The sequence below is a fragment of the Aquila chrysaetos genome, chromosome 12, assembly GCF_900496995.4.
Source record: "Aquila chrysaetos chrysaetos chromosome 12, bAquChr1.4, whole genome shotgun sequence".
Taxonomy (NCBI): domain Eukaryota; kingdom Metazoa; phylum Chordata; class Aves; order Accipitriformes; family Accipitridae; genus Aquila; species Aquila chrysaetos.
In genome coordinates, this window is record NC_044015.1 from 18641481 (window position 1) to 18657705 (window position 16225).

General features: G+C 36.8%; 1 protein-coding gene across 6 annotated transcripts in view; it reads right to left on the reverse strand.

Annotated features, from left to right (window-relative positions):
* The window catches only part of GPSM2 (G protein signaling modulator 2), a 30580-nt gene that overhangs the window by 5900 nt on the left and 8455 nt on the right, over positions 1-16225 (reverse strand). For 2 of the 6 annotated variants that reach the window (XM_030032728.2, XM_041128011.1), the window contains 12 exons: positions 12802-13115; positions 12044-12209; positions 10982-11080; positions 6253-6474; positions 5044-5179; positions 4417-4559; positions 3744-3867; positions 3373-3488; positions 2167-2322; positions 1262-1370; positions 713-842; positions 120-190 (listed from right to left, as the gene is read on the reverse strand). In XM_030032728.2, coding sequence (XP_029888588.1) covers positions 120-190; positions 713-842; positions 1262-1370; positions 2167-2322; positions 3373-3488; positions 3744-3867; positions 4417-4559; positions 5044-5179; positions 6253-6474; positions 10982-11080; positions 12044-12129 — 1392 coding nt within the window. In that variant the 5' untranslated portion in view covers positions 12130-12209; positions 12802-13115. Of the gene's footprint in view, positions 1-119; positions 191-712; positions 843-1261; positions 1371-2166; positions 2323-3372; positions 3489-3743; positions 3868-4416; positions 4560-5043; positions 5180-6252; positions 6475-8136; positions 9281-10981; positions 11081-12043; positions 12210-12801; positions 13116-13356; positions 13445-16225 lie in introns of those variants that run through there. The other 4 variants (XM_030032729.2, XM_041128009.1, XM_041128010.1 and 1 more) reach the window with 4 other exon arrangements.

The following is a 16225-nucleotide window of genomic DNA, read 5'->3' on the forward strand; positions in this document are numbered from 1 at the left end:
GAGTTCTTTCAAAGTTGTTACGTATAATACTTCTGACTATTCATAACTATTGACGTTAAACCCTTAGAAACATCTCATTGCAATCTCACCAGCAGAACAGAAAGAAGGAAAGTGCCAACCTTTTCTGGTGTTAATTTCATAAGTTCCATGTTCTCCATACTGTGGCGGCGTCCTACTTTTGGTCTGGTACCTTCAAGAAAGAATCAGGTTAATCTTTTTATCGTTAAGATTTATGGTGTCACCTTCAAAGCTGTGGCTGTACTCATCTAAGATCCCAGGTACAGCAATTCTGAGTTCCAAAACAGTGCAGGTAAATAGTATCAGCAGAGAATAAAAACCACTGGTAAAAGCAGCCTTCAAACCCACACCAATCTAGGCTATGTAAGTTGCTTTCATGGGACACAGAGAAGGACCATGGATCTTTGAACAGAGGAACATCAAATGAACTGGGTTCTGCTGTAACCCCCAGTGTCACTAAGATGGTATGAAGAAAAAAAGGAGACATAATTTGGCAGCAAATAGATAAATGTCCCACATTAAAAAGTGCGGGGGCGGGGGGACAATTAGAAACTTCACGTGAAGAAATTAAGCAGTAACCTGTGATTCACAATGTAAATCCTCCAGAAGAACCATCTGTAGTCAGAAAACAATGCAAACAACAGATTCTTTCTGAAGTTCCCTGTTAGAAAGTATTGCAGAAAGAGGTGCATACCATTCATACTGTGGTCTACCACATGGCTTTCTGACATCATGGAGTTGTTTGTGCTGTAGCTTAATCCGAGAACCATTTGAAGATCTGAGAGATTAAGTCTAGCAGTGAGTTCCCCACTTCTATCTCCTACCTGCAACCGAATAAAATAAGCAATTCTAGTATTGTAACAAAGAATACACATGTTAATATAAAGCAAACCTTGTCCTCTAGATTTCTGGGAGAAAAAGGCTGGAAAAGTTTTTCTGGCTGGAAACAGAGAATCATCTTTTTAGTGAAGTACGTAACAACTAAACGGTACATAACAAAGCCTAAAGTAACCTCTGCTAGGCTACTAACTTGGATTCCATGCTGACATTATCAGAGGCGGCACAAGAACTAAGGAACTAGTTGCAGCGAGACATGGCTGAAATAATTTGAAGTCAGCTATCTCAGAAATCATTCAAAATCCATTCCATTATTCAAAATTCAATGTATGAACACACCTCCATAAAATCACTGTGTAAGAGCAAAAAACAACCAGCCAACATACACAGAGTATGAAAATCATACCTCTCTTGAAATCTCCAAGTGCCTTTCTGCAAAATGCATAGCTTGGTCATGATTTCCCAGAGCAGTATATGCGTTCCCTAAACTCCAGCATGCTCTTCCTTCACCAATTCTGAAAAACAATACACATTTTCAATTATACTTTTACTTGCTGAACAGTAGGGGTCAGGTGTTCATAATACCGCCACAGTAAGATTGCTGTGCCGAGAAAAGTGAAGGCTATCATTGGAAACCATTCCAACACCAACACGTCAAGTATTGCATTTAAAGGAGTGTCATCTGGGTATAACCATAAGCACAAGCAAATTAATCAAAATTTTAATTTTTAAGCTCACAACAAACATAAGTCACTCAGTTTTGCAAGCATGGAACATTTTATAACCTACTTTGCTTTTCATCAGATTGCATGCCTTATTCATATATTCTGCTTATTGAGTTAGAAGTGCATTTAAAAGCTGTAAAAAATTGTAGTTGTACCCAGTGTTCTAAAAAAGGCCTTAGAAATCATGATTATAAAATAAGCATTACTAGCTATTGCATTACTCCCCTTTCCCCATCCCTTCCCATCTTAATCTGTGGAAAAGTAGGAGACATATTCTTGTGAAGGTATGCAAAATTATTACAATGAGGTCATGAAAAAGAGAGATCTGCTTTTCTTAATTTACAAGGAAGATGCTGACAGAAGAAGATGTAGAGACAGTAATTCACCAGTTCCTCTTTCATCTCGGACTCATTAGCTGCAATACTTTCACAAGTAATTTTTTTCCCCTGTATGAAAACCAGAGCCCAGCACTGTAGGGAATTCACATTAATTCAGCTGTCATATACAGAACAACGACAGCAAAGTTAGAGGCAACGGGATTTGGTTTAAGTGTCATACATACATTAAACAATCTCTTAGGGCTTACTTATCATTTAATTCCTGAGCAATCGCAAGGTGTTTCAAATGATAATCAATTGCTTTTTCGTAGTCTTGAAGCAAAGTATATGTGTTCCCAAGGCTGTAGCAGGCCTGTGCTTCCACAGCTCTGTCTTTAAGCTGTCGAGCCAGCTGTAACGTCCTCCTGGAAGAAGGGGTTAGTCACCTCAAAAATCACTGTAAGGAAAAGTTTTTAAAAGTATACTTGCACAACTAAAAATCAGTTATACAAATTAAACAAATGAGGACACCAGGCTGGCAAATTAGCTGCTAATAAATTACTATCTTGTAAACTCTTACAAGATTTTAAGTGTCTGTCTTCCACTGCCCTCCACTGCAACCTGTTTCCATTTACTTTATTAGAGAGCAGACTGACCCCTCAAACAGCATCTTCTAATTTTAATTTATTGCTTCATCAATAATTTATACCAGTTTTCCTGATAGTATGCCCTTGAAACAGTTTAGTACCAGCATTCCAATAAATACTATATATTCTCCATCAACATGAGCAAGACAGACCTATAACCACCAAGCCAGCCTGCCCCTGCTGGGTAAGAAGAATTTGAGTGCTACGAGGAATCTGCTCGGTATGGAGGCTTTTTTTCCCTTTTCAAAAAGAACAAGTAAGCTCTGAAATCCACATAAGATGCTAATAACACCCACACTGTATTTTTGCCGAGCTTGTATTTTCCCAAGTTACAGCAGCAACTGCTTAGTGGTGCAGAGATCAAGAAAAAAGTGTTGATTGAAAATACAGACTAAATATGTAAAATCATGTTGATGTGCACCACTTATCTCAGCTAGGGAGCGTACCCGAGACAGCTACCCATCTCAGGTCTATTAAAGTTATTCAGATCATTCCGGAACTTGCTAAGAGCTAAGACAGTAATGCTTGGTTCTAGAATAAAGGGGACTAAATGCCTATCAACACAAAGATGTCTACAGCGCTGCGAAGAATCTATTTAAAATAACAAAAAAGTTAAAAAAAAAAAAAAGATTAATGCTGCCCCTCCCTTAAAAGAACCAGAATAGTTAAACAACTAGGGAAAAATGTTATTTTTGCTAAACAAATGCAGCTCTTTTCTAAGTATATGTTGGAGAGAGATCTATTCTACAGTGACCTAAAGTACCAAGCACAACAGAAGTAAACTGTACAAGAAGAGGTATAAATTATATTTCTAAACAGTCAACTAACTTGTAGTAATCAGAAGCAGTTTCAAATTCACCCAGGAATATGTAGGCATTTCCAAGGTTGCTGTATGCTCTTCTTTCCGCTGATCTATCACCAAATTCTTTTGCAATTAGGAGACGCTTAAAAATGTGAAATAATTGCGTTATTTACTCAATTTTCTACTTCGTAACATACATTTGCATACAGAAATGCATACTTGTAGTTTTTACACTGTGTGTCTGTATCTGTTCTTTAGGTCAACAATGTTTGAAAAGAACAGCCAAACTTGAAGCTGCGCCATTAAGATTTAAAACTTGCATTAAAAAGCTTGCAACAGGATCCAACACAATAGATGTACTTAAGAACAGAATTTCCTTACTAGCACATTGTTGTACCTGTTCATGGGCTAAAACTGCACTCCTGAAGTTGCCCAGAAGATAGTGTGTGTTTCCCAGATTTCCAAAGGCACGTCCCTGTGCTGCTCTATCATCCAGCTCTGTTACTATTGTAAGGTTTTCCCTGTTTTGGGGGAAGTGAGAAGGGGAAGAATAGTGACTTTTAAGAGTTCTTTTTCTCACGGTCATTTAAGTAATAATTTAAAAAATACATCTTTCCATTTATATGAAGGAAAAGGTAGAGGTATGCTACTTTGGCCTATTTTAATGTCCTTTATGCAACCATAAATCTTCCACTGAGTAGGAAACACTTCCTGTGAGATAGTGAACTTAACTGCATTCTTACTCAAACTGGTGTGCTCGCTTCTAGTTCCAGAGCTACATTATATACAAGTCTGCTGAGGTCCTATTGTTGTCTGGGTCTGGTTTGAAGAGTACTACTGGATTGTAATGTAAGGGAAGGACTTACCAGGTAATAAGAGGTGCACTAAAAATGAGGACGTAACAAAAAAATAGTGCACTCTCCAGTTTAAAAGGGAAAAAATTCACAGGTACCACTGTTCTGAATAGAAGAGTGCTACAGGTTAGTTCATGACACCACTCATCTCCCAGTATTCTAACAAACTAGATAACCATATCCTCTCAATCCCCAACATTTAAAGCTACTACTTACTCATAATAATTTGCAGCTTTTTGTAAAGCATTTTTCACATCATCTGGAAGTTCCCCTGGATCATGAGTCCCGGCACTAGCTACATTTTTCCCTTTCGAGTGATACACATTTCCCAGATTATACAGTGCTCTTGCTTCTCCAACCTAAACCAAAAGTAAAATAAGGCATTAAAATTTTATGCTTCAAAGTCTTGTGTCACAACAACTATTAGTACGATCCACAGATGGGAAAAAAAGTTTGTTAACTAGTTGTCAACGCATGCTCTGTCCATTCTGAACATGTTCTTATCACGTACGTTACTCCCACCCAGTCACATCCCTCAATCAAATTGTTTTGCATACTACTTCCTTTTAAGGTGCAAGATACATAATAATTCTTGAGGCCAATTATCATTGAAAATTAAATTTTAAAAAAACAAAACACAAAACACAGTAATATTTATTAATCTGGATCTGTAGTCTTCCAGGTGCAAACAACTATCTTACAACTAACAGATTCTTACTGTCTAGAAGAAATAATTGAATATTCAGTATTTACTTCCCTCTGAAAGGTGGCACACTCATTACCTATACAACAGGGTTCAGTAATGTGTATTAGTTTACTTCCAGATTGCTAAGCAGTTCTTACCTTATCGTTAAGCTCTCTGGAAATATCCAGATGTCTTTGACAACAAACAATAGCTTCTTCAAAATTCCCAAGTACCTTTAAGGTGTTGCCCAGATTCCCACTAGCTTTAGCTTCTCCCAGTAGATCTCCGATTGTCCTAAAATTGCAGAAATAAAGTACCCAGTAAATAGTGTATAATTTGAAACCAAGCGGATGATCAATGTATGGTAGACAGAAGAATTTATGAAAAGATATTACAGCCATGTAAATACGTATGTATTCAGTTCATTGCATACCTAAAATGCACTCACATAAACATTGTTCAATCTGTGGTTACAGACGTTTAATTTTGTTGGTGCTGTTTGTGCAGCTGCTAGTATTCATGGTATTGATCACCTACTTAACATTAAAAAAAAAAAAAAAAGCACTTCTTTTAGGAAGAGAATAAAGAGAAAATTCTTAATGATTATGTAGAAAGCCAGTCCCAGCATTAGAAAGAGAGGTTTAACTGTTTCTGCAGTTTACTCGACTATCGTAGTCTTGTATGATTTACAAGACATACTGGTCTTACAGAAAGCTCAGAGGTAATACTACATTTCTAGATTCTAAATGAGACTAAGGCAAAAGACTGCCGCCGAACCACTCAGACTGTGATACTTGGGGAATAACACAACAGAACAGAGTTGCCACAAGGTTACAGCACTTGAGCAGGTTGAGGCAAGGGGAAGAATAGATTTGTGCCGAACTGAGGTTAAGTACATTAGGTGCCTTTGTCTTTTATTGGATCTATACCAAATCATTAAAAGTCAGATGCATAAATAGGGTTTTTAGATTTCACAATATTATATTACAAGTTTTACACAGAGAAACATGAATGAGTTCTGTCTAGTAATCAAGACAGCCAGCTTAACATCCTGAGGAAACAGGAAGGCTGAGTTTTAGAAACAGGAAAGGATAAAGAAAGGGTGGATTTGAAGAAGCCGCTTAATTATGCACAAATGTGGTGAGGGCTCAGTCAGTACCAGGATTATGGTGCTAGACTGAGTATTAGCTCCCAGGTTAAAGGGCAGTCAAGTTACCTGCCAGACCCCCTGGCCCTCTGCCACCACCACATTCACTTGTTATCCAGTATTAATAGCAGGGTTTGGTAGGAAAATGAACAGTCAACTGCTCATCTCTACAAGAACGGGATGCAATGGAGAACATGGTTAAAGAAAGACACAAGATTACCTTGCAAGAGTTAAATCGTGGTGGTGGTATTCCAAGGCCTTTGCGTATTCATGCAAGTAGAAATAGGCATTGCCTAACTGGCTGTAAATAGCACTGAGTGTTTTTAAATCTTCAGTTCCAACCTGAACAGCTGCTTCAAAGAAAGATACACCAGCTCGGCAATCTCCTGCTTTACACAGGCGCTCACCTTCCAAAGCCAGCTCTAGGCAGGAAGCCTCCATTCTGCACAATTTAAGTAAAAAGAAAAATGGTCACTCTAAATGTAGTACTTTGTCCAATAACGTGAGTTCTGAAGAGGTTATTTTACTCAGAGGGTCTCTATTAGTGTAGGACAGGTAGGCAAGCAGCACCACAGGACAAACAATGAACTTGGTACTATAATATCACAGAAACTAACGCTGAAATGGAAATTGCAACTTCAACAGTGATGAGCAAACATAACTTTAGAACAAATAGCTTCAACTTTTTTTTTTTTTCCTTCTTTCTTTTTAAGTCTCAGGGAGGAAATCCAAACACTGCTCTGTCCATATAGAGCACCTGTACGATTCAAAAATGCAGAGTTTTCACCATCTAGATAATTTCAGAAAAGTGACCTAAAAAACCAAGCTATTCTTGGAAAATACTGATTTTGACAAACATAAGCACTTTTATTTTTAGATTGATACCATAATTACCTGAAAAATGTCTTACTGACAAAAAAATATTAAAATTGAAATATTCCTGTATACCAAAGACCATGACTATTTTTCCCAAAGTTGTTTCCTATGTAATTCAAAACTTCTTGGCACTTCACCATTTCCTATAGTGGCACTGCTATGAAAATTCTCAGAGTGTAAAGAAAAAAGATCTAGGTTGAATTAACAACAAAACGTATGTCAATTCGAGTTACTTAACTGCCATTGTTCCAGGAATCACTGGAATATTTTTGATCATCATGAGCAAATAATTGTGTAATTATACAGGTACAATATACTGCAAGCAGTAAAGAAGATACTCATGAATGAATTTATAGCAGAATTTGCAGATTACATTTTTAATGATGAACAAAGAAGGTGTTAGAGAACTGCAGCTGCCAAAAAACATTCATATGTATTTTTGGTACTGTGAATTCATGTGTACAAAAGGTAACATTTCAGTAAGTGTTAACAATTACATACAAACTTTTCCTACTTTCCAGTTCTGAGATGCAAGGGAGGTGGGGGAGAGGAGGATGAGAAGGAAGACTTCAGGGTCTTGATCTTCAAGCAGTATAGTTCTCTAGCTTTTTCAAGATACATCCATTTTAAAAAGCTCGCAAAAACACCATCATTCTACTTTTAAAAGATTTTTCAGAAAGAAAACTCAGTAAGAGACATTCTGTGTTTAAAAACTGTGTGTTAATATTGTCAAAAAGTAGACATCAACTTTGTAGATTTGTATACTGTTTTGAATTTTTCTTCAAGATGGATTACACAGAAAGTATAAGGGCTTGCACTCCAAAACAGAACACTATGCAATTAAAGATATCATTGTTACGTCATCATTCACCCAGTTGTAAGAATAAACCATTTAGAATTCTATTCCTAAAAGCATTTCCCTTCATATGCACAGATCAGTAACAGCAACAATCAAATGTTTGCTGTTCCAAAACTGTTCCAAAAGTTACTCTAATGGCAACACCAGAAGACAGCTGTTTTGGCAAGACACAGTGATGAAGTATTTAACATACCTGCAATGTTTACATTTCTTTATTTTTCTTAAATAGGAAAAAAATAGGTTATACAACATTCTACTCAAATCTGAGCAAGAAGGAAATATTTTTGAAAAAATCCACTGACTTCCAAGAGAACTAAAAGAATTTGGATCATAAGTAAAATAAGCTACCAACACAAAATAGTACCATACCTGCTGGTCTTCGACATTCCACAACTTAAGCACAACGAGATGACAGACATATTTAACTTTTGCGATTAAAAATACTGTATGCTTGGTAGTTGGTAAAGGAGCAGACAGCAAACAATAACTCAGGCATGAAGTTCCCAGGCCCAACTTCTCACGTTGGATATCCATAACACATGCAGTATTTTTAGGTTTGGAAACTCTTCTCAGAGAAGTTAAAGCATTCCTGTTTGCTAGAACACACAACCTGGTTTTTGTTACATTGTGCATGTGTTGAATGTAAGACAGAAAAAGGCAGAAATGATTAAGTACAGTTAAGTACAGGCAGAAATGATTACACCATCAGCAACTGAAGGTTTAAGACTTAAAACACTTCATTGGGTAATCTTAATCCTATCCAAAGAGGTTCTCTCCGGGCACCTCATGTTAACTGACATGTCCAATTAAAGTGACGGCTAGAAAATATGGTGCTCCTTAAGTGTGAAAATTTAAACCATGACACAATCACATTCATTTCTTTAGATTTTTAGCCTGAACAGCTAAAAAGGGTAGAGCTTTCAGCAAAATGGGTATGCGACGTAATAGTCAAAATGCTGTACGAGACTCCAGTTCTGTAAGTGAATTTATCCCATTTAAAAAAAAAAAGTTTTGATTTGCAACTGTGATGCGTCAGCCACCTAATCAATGAAGAAAAGGCACAGCTTAAAAAGGTACAAAGACAGTATCAGAGAATGCTATGGACCAGTAATTTTCCTGATATACTGCATTCAATTAATTTCACACTACACCAAAGACTGCCAAATGCCAAGGCAGCATTACCATTTCATCAAGAAACTTGAAATATAATCTTTTGCCTTTGCAACTCAGACTTAACATAACTTATAAAAATGAAAGATTTGGGTTTTTTCATACAGAACATAACTAACTATGAAGCTAAGGCTTATACCCAGGCTGATGAAAATCGGATATTAGAGTGTTTCAATTCAACCAGAATTACAGAAAGTGAGTGGGAATGGGAATTAGTAATTGTTTGAGTAAAAAAGAAACCAGAATTGAATACTACTCTTGAGAGCAACTCTAGAAAAGTTGTGTTAATAGGTTGCTAGAATTTGTACAGCAAATTAAAGCTGTAATTCCATTGGGATCCTTTCTTACTGAACTTCCACAATTTCAAAGTCTAAATAAGTTATAAAAAAAGAACACAGAAAATGAAATATTTATTTCCACAGTTGCTGTACCCAATATTAATATTTTATTCACGTTATATAAGAGCTATGAAATCATTCAGTTATTTTAAAAGTTTGCTAGGCTTATCCATCAAGTACCAAAACTGGACTCAGAAGAGATGTGGGTTCGGTTTGGTTTTTTTTCCTCCATTACTTAAAGGACTGTTATGAAAATTAACACAACTTTAAAAAAAAAAAAAAAAAAAAGATTTACATAGGTATTTTCCAGTCAAAAAGTTATCACCTCTTGGGAATGTTCTCAGAGGCTGTTTTAACTGTCACTACTAATGGTTAAATAGGATGTCAGCAGACTAGACAGGGCTAGGTTATCAATGTTTTAGGAAGTCATTAAATAGTTACAAGGAGAATATGAAATTACTTGCTCTGTTCCCAGAGCTGAACTGAATTACTCATTTAGTCAACACCCAATGCCTAAACAAAAGACACATTGAATCTGCAGAGATGAGAAGAGAGAACAAGGCCCATTCATCTGTGTACTTATAATGAAATTCTGTTCCTGCTAAACAGGATAATGTTCCAGATATTACTGTGGAAATACTCATACAGGGCTTCATTTTGTTATTCTGTTTATAGTTGCCCGGACCTGTTCTCTGAAAGGTTGGCATCTCCTGAATAATTTCTCATTTGTAAAACTACCTCATCCTTATCTGTCCCTCTAAGCTTTTCATCTGGCCTGGCTCCCTTTTCTTTCTTTCTTTTTTTTTTTTTTTTTTAAACTCCCCCCCCCCCCCCTTGTTCTTCCTTGACCTTCTTCACATTCTGTTTTGAACCTTGATACTTGTAAGAATATAAACCCTATGCATATACCTCCACCCTAGCCTCCTTGGTTTTTTCGCCCTTTTTGGAGTCTGCCTTCCTTCAGCTGTTCTCATCTTACAATAAAAAAAACTGGTGACAAATAAGGCAATAGAAGAAGGCAAGAAGACTCATCGATTACTACAATCTCTAAACACAATTAATTTAGCTTTACTCCATTCAATTCCCACCAGGGGGACTTTTTGCTATTGAGGGGGAATGGAGCTGCCATGTAATTTGCCATGAAACATGTTGATCCACAATACCATACCTAGACACAAAACAAAAAAAAACCAATTATATCTCTAATTCAGATGCATAAAATTACTAATGCCACAGCTTCCTATAATAAAGATCACATACTATTGCTGACTCCTGCCCTTATTCTTGGTTTCTATACATACTGCAGAAGCACACCACACTGACCACTCCAAACAACTACACCTCCACTGCAATACTGTGTTTAGTCAAACTAAGTTTGATCGCAAACTTAGAAACAAAACAACACACACATACACAGGAAGAAACCACACACCTGAATTTGGGGTTCTTTTGTTCCAGTCAAGATAAAAGCAGTTACAAAGTTTTGGTATTTAGCAGGCCAAGACAAGTGAGTTCTGCAAATATTTACTCTATAGATCACTTATTAGTCCCATTTATTAACTTCAGCAATTTATTTTCAGTCACTAAACAACATAAGAATAAAAAATAGTTTCCTTCCACCAGCGTAAGTATTTTTATAGCTGCTAAAGTGATACTGGCCAAGTACAGTGGGGAGAAAGAAACAGCTTGCACAATAAGAAACAGACCTTTCCTTAGGAGTGGGCCACCAGCTTCTTTTTAAAGTCAGTTCTACTGGAGTACCAGAAGAAAGGAAAAAGCAGAGCCAAATGAGCCTCAGACAATACCTGTAGATAAGAAATTTTTAAAACTGATAAATAACACCACCACCCCCAGTAATTTATGACCTATTCTTTACTGCATCAGATCTTAAACTACAACCAAATAAAATCTTTCCATATTATAGCTATTAAATTATCATAAAATTCCAGTTCAATAGACTGAATTAATATGCAGTTTCTGTAAGTTTTAGAAAAGTTTAATATTTTAAAAAAAAAGTATTATGCCTCGATTTTTTTTTTAAATGTTCATCAGATTACAGTTCTTACAGAAAGGTTTAATAAGGCCATTAATATTTTTATTGTTAATCAGTATCATTCAAGCCTGTACTGAAATACAGTACAAAGTAGTAAGACATTTTACCCTGACTGTGCTTGCCGATTTTTTTGAAGTTATTTTTGGCTTGTCAATTTAAACCAGACAATTGGCTGTGCCACTTTCTTCATCCATTTACTTCTATAATAGTACCCTGAACAGCTCCTGCTTTTATTAGAGTGAGCAAGGATCTTCTATAGTTGTCTGGGGAGGACCAAGAGCATCAGTAACAGCATGGGTAAACATGTTAGAGGAATGCTGGGAGTTAGATACATTCAGGAAACAGCACAGAAGAAATATGCTCACACACTTAGAGATTCCTGCTGTCAAAGCCACCATATAAAGATTTTAGCAAAATAAAGACAGCAGAGAGTAAATTACAGTTTATTTGCTAATATTCTCCTTACTGTCCATGAAAAAGTTCCTCCTGCTGACTGCACTGCTAAACAGAACTAACACTGTACTTCCATGAAAGGGAAGACCAATCTAACAGCAATCTAACACTGTCAGAACATTTTCAGAATTAATTTTAAGCCATAGCATGTACTGTCTTACAAATAGGGGTAGTGCTTTATTCCTGTTAGCTAGCATGGAAAAAGCCTCCAAAGCAAGGATGACTAGGGGAGAGGGTGGGAGGAGCACACAAGAAGAATCACCCTTTTGATCTGTTTTTAAAACAATCATTCCAGTATCCCTTCCTATTGAGTGAGCTGCAAGATTCACCCTTCCAAACACCAGCCATCCAAATACACGCACTACATAATGCTTCTGTTGTTCCGGTTCTTCAGAGCGAGTCTGCAATGCTAACATGTTGTCCCATGTCTGTAAAGGGGATTCCAGAAGAAAAATTATAAAAGCTCTCCGAAGTGAAATCACATAACCTCTTGACTTGCAATAACAGTACTTTTTTAGTCCAAGGTATCAAAGCAGTTTATCTATCAATCAAATCTCTTTATTTTAAGCATGGAAAACACTGCTCTAGGTGACAGCACACCTATACATTCATCATTCATAGAAGCAACAGTGGACAAGTACAGAGAACTTCAGCAGACAAAACTCAAAAATTTCCATATGCAGCCCAAAAGTTAAAAGAAGAGAGAGAGCAGGTATTACCATGCAGGGATCATACCTCGTATCATTCTATCAGAAATACAAAGAAATACAGACAATCATGTACTATTCTGCAACGGCACACAGTTCCAATACTATACAATCATGTAATTATACTAATACAATCTACTATATAGCAAAAGTGAATTTTCATAGTTCAAAAATTGAGAAAAGAAAAAAGTGATTTTAGCTTTCAGTTTCAATAACACTAATAACAGAGACACCAAACTATTTGTTGCAACTTGTTTAGTTTTGTATTATTAAGAGCACTTATTCATTCATACTAAAATGAATACAGTCTTACCTGTATCGCACATGAAAGGAACGATCTTCACGCATGCTTATCAAAACATTACTTTCCTCCATTGAGTTGCATTATCAGTAGAGAAAATAATACTGTTCTGTAGTAGGGTAAGTACTTTACTACGGAGAGTTGTTGTCAGAACACCATTCCAGTTAGTATATTAATAAGCTGTAGTAAAGATATCCTAAGCTCCTGTTGAAAAACTCTTTTTTATTACTAAGGTAAGGAGGTCACTGTCAGACACATCTTAAACCTTCAGAAACGTGTTCAAGTTCTTTCATCTGTGGCCCTTTAAGCTCCATTCAGCTCCGTTTCTGCAAAGGGAACACAAAATGCTTGGCTTGAAGTCTCATAGTCAGTTAATAACTCATAACCATTTGCAGCTGATGTAAAAGCATAACACTACTCTTACCAAGCAGGAAGCGTCAATGAAGCACTTAAAAGCCAGAGCCAAAGCCTACTACATACATATGGCAATTCTGGTAGGCAAGCGAGAAAGCAAAGAAGGTTTAACAAAAACCAACACTCTTCTGTTGGAAGCTTTGAGTAATTTACCCTTGTTAGTATTCTTTGGCCTCATGAAGTTCCAAACAAAAAGCTTAAAGGATGAAAGCTACAGAATAAAAGGCATAATATGAAACAAGATCACAAACTTCTTTACACATAAACAGTACTGCTGAAACCCTGATAGTTAGCTGAAGTCCCACAGTAGCCAGAACTGGCTGGCACAATCCCATCTGGAGGTCATCCGTTGTGGAGATCATCCCACCCGGAACATTGTAAGCACAAAAGCCAGCAGAGGTTTAAAGTCCATTCTCCTTTCCCCTCCCTGCTTCCAAAAGAAAAGGAGGGAGGTATGGGAGTTTGGTTTTTGTTTTGGGGGGTTTTTTGGTTGGTTTTTTTAATTTTTATTTTACACTGGCTTCACATTCCACAATGCTGCAGCACTGTCATACAAGCTCCAAACCCTGCTTCAAAGGGAGTGCAGCAGCCAGCAGTTCAACATGAGACATGTTTAGGCTGGCACGGAAAAGATTAGCAGAAAAGAAACTCTGTATTCAAAAGTTTACCCACTTTTAAGCATATTTTTAGTAAAGGAGTTGCCATATTTATTGCTCAGTACTAATATTACCTTCCTTTGCAAGTAAACATATAGTTGTGTAATTCACAGATGCATATTTCACCAAGAGACTGCAGAGATGTCGAAAGACAAGAACAGAGCTCAGATTTAAAGCTGTCACCAGAAGAAAACGCAACCCTCTATTTTTAGTTGTCGATGTAGGCCATGCCTTTTCCTCTCAGTTTTATCAAGTACCAGCTGCGAAGATTCATGCTTCCCATCATACTCTACCTTGACAGCACCCCTCAAACAGACCATCCACATTCTTCCAGTTAAACAACTATTTTGCCCTTCCATGTTCATCATTAGAATTATTTGGCATCAACAAGTGGGTGTGGGTATATTTTTGCAATTACAAAGTGTGACACATACAGTTCACAATACCATTGCAACCCACATACTGGGAAGACTGTGTTACAGGTATTTACTCTCTGGAAGTTTGTCCGAACCTCAAATCAGATAACTCATACAAGCAGATAGCTGTAAGCTACCTAGTCTACAGCAATCATCCATGAGCCTTCCTGCTGCTCAGCAAATGCAAGGGCACTTAAAGTTCTCTTCCATAGATGGATACACTCATGCAAATTGCTACATGCCACAAACTATAAAATGTGTGCTTTGGCAACTGCCGTGGATCATGAAATGACGACTGTGGTAATTTGTTTGTGTATTTATATTGTAATTAACTGAATAATTTGGTTTAAGAAGCTTTTTCAAAAATAAAAAGCCAAATTTAATTTAAAACAGTTACATTTTAAAGTACATCAGAATGACTGCATTTATTTAAATATCAGTTATTTTTAGCAGTATGTTTCACATCAGCTGTTTATAACTTCATTTTACCTGGGCTACGCTTCTGTCCTCATACTCAACCTCATCCTCTGATTGATGCCACCATCTCCCACCAGCTGGAACCACTACTCCTGCTTTCTTCCCTCCTTACTGGCCACATGGCACATTCCTGCTCTTGGGAGGGTGACACAGACACACCCCAGTTGGCCAACACATCATGATCAGAGAGCCAACAAAAATTGCTGGGTCTGGTCTTCATACCTTGCTTCCTTCACCCATAACTCATTAGGATGTCAAGTTATGCCTTCAGCCATGCCAACATGTAATCAGTAAGCAAACTGAAAGCATATTAATTAGAGTGGTGAATTCAAAATTCAGAAGGTGGAAATCAATGAACTCTTCCACAGACAGTATCTCTCAGGCATAAACTGGCCTTGGGAGGATTACACTATAGCAAACTTATAGCAAACTAAGCCTTGCTCTTTCACTTGATGCACCTTAACTATTCAGAATATCTCTGTGTAACCAAGCCTTTCCTGAGCTGGTGATCAACATGAAATGGACTGAGAGGACACAAGTACTTCAGCAGAAAAGTCTAATGAATTAACAGAAATCAGAAGTTCTACTCTTATCGGCGTATCTAACAGTGAAATGGGCTTTCTCCTAAACTTACATTTTTAATTAAAACTTCATGTAGCATGAAAAAAGCATTTAGTGCTTACTAGGAAAAAAATCTGTATTAATGCAAAGCTGCTTTAAATTTATTCACTCTACACCTCTAAACAATGCAAAATCCATATCCATGTTAAAGAGCTGCCTTTCAGGAAAGCATAAATAGAAAATTGAAGTTGCATACACAGCCTTAAAATGCACAATTTTACTATTCCAGCTATCAAATCAGGAAGTCCCAGCTTTTTTGCAATTTCAAAGTAGTAGAAAAAATGATACAGAAAAAGATTGGGCCTCCTTTAGAAGTGGAAAATTAAACTGGTGTTACTAATTACACAGTAGTATGATACCAAAACCAACACTCCCCAAAATCAATAAAGCAAGGCAGAGGTTAGGCAATCAAATGCAGCAGCCAATTTATACCCCACAATAGACAAAACACGCACTTTATCAGCTCTGAATTAGGAGAAAATGGTGAGCCATAGTTAGGGCTATCCACCCTATCTATAAACAGCTAAAGGATCTTCAATTAAACCATCAGTAAAAAGCTAACTTTGTCTCAATTCAGTGCTTTATCTAGAAAATGCACTTACCGCTGTCAAAAAGTCACTTTTCATTCTTTTGTATTAAATCCCAGATTTATATAGAACCTATATAGATACAGAAGCCTGGGGTTTGCATGGCATGAGGTTTTAAGACTGAATTCCTTACTAAATTCTATTAAACTACTTTTAACTTGATTCTCTGAAGCTGCATAAAATCTATTAAGTTAATTTCTATAAATTTTACAATGAAACAAACAAAAAATCACGGTAAAATACTAACGTTACATACTGAAAGGAA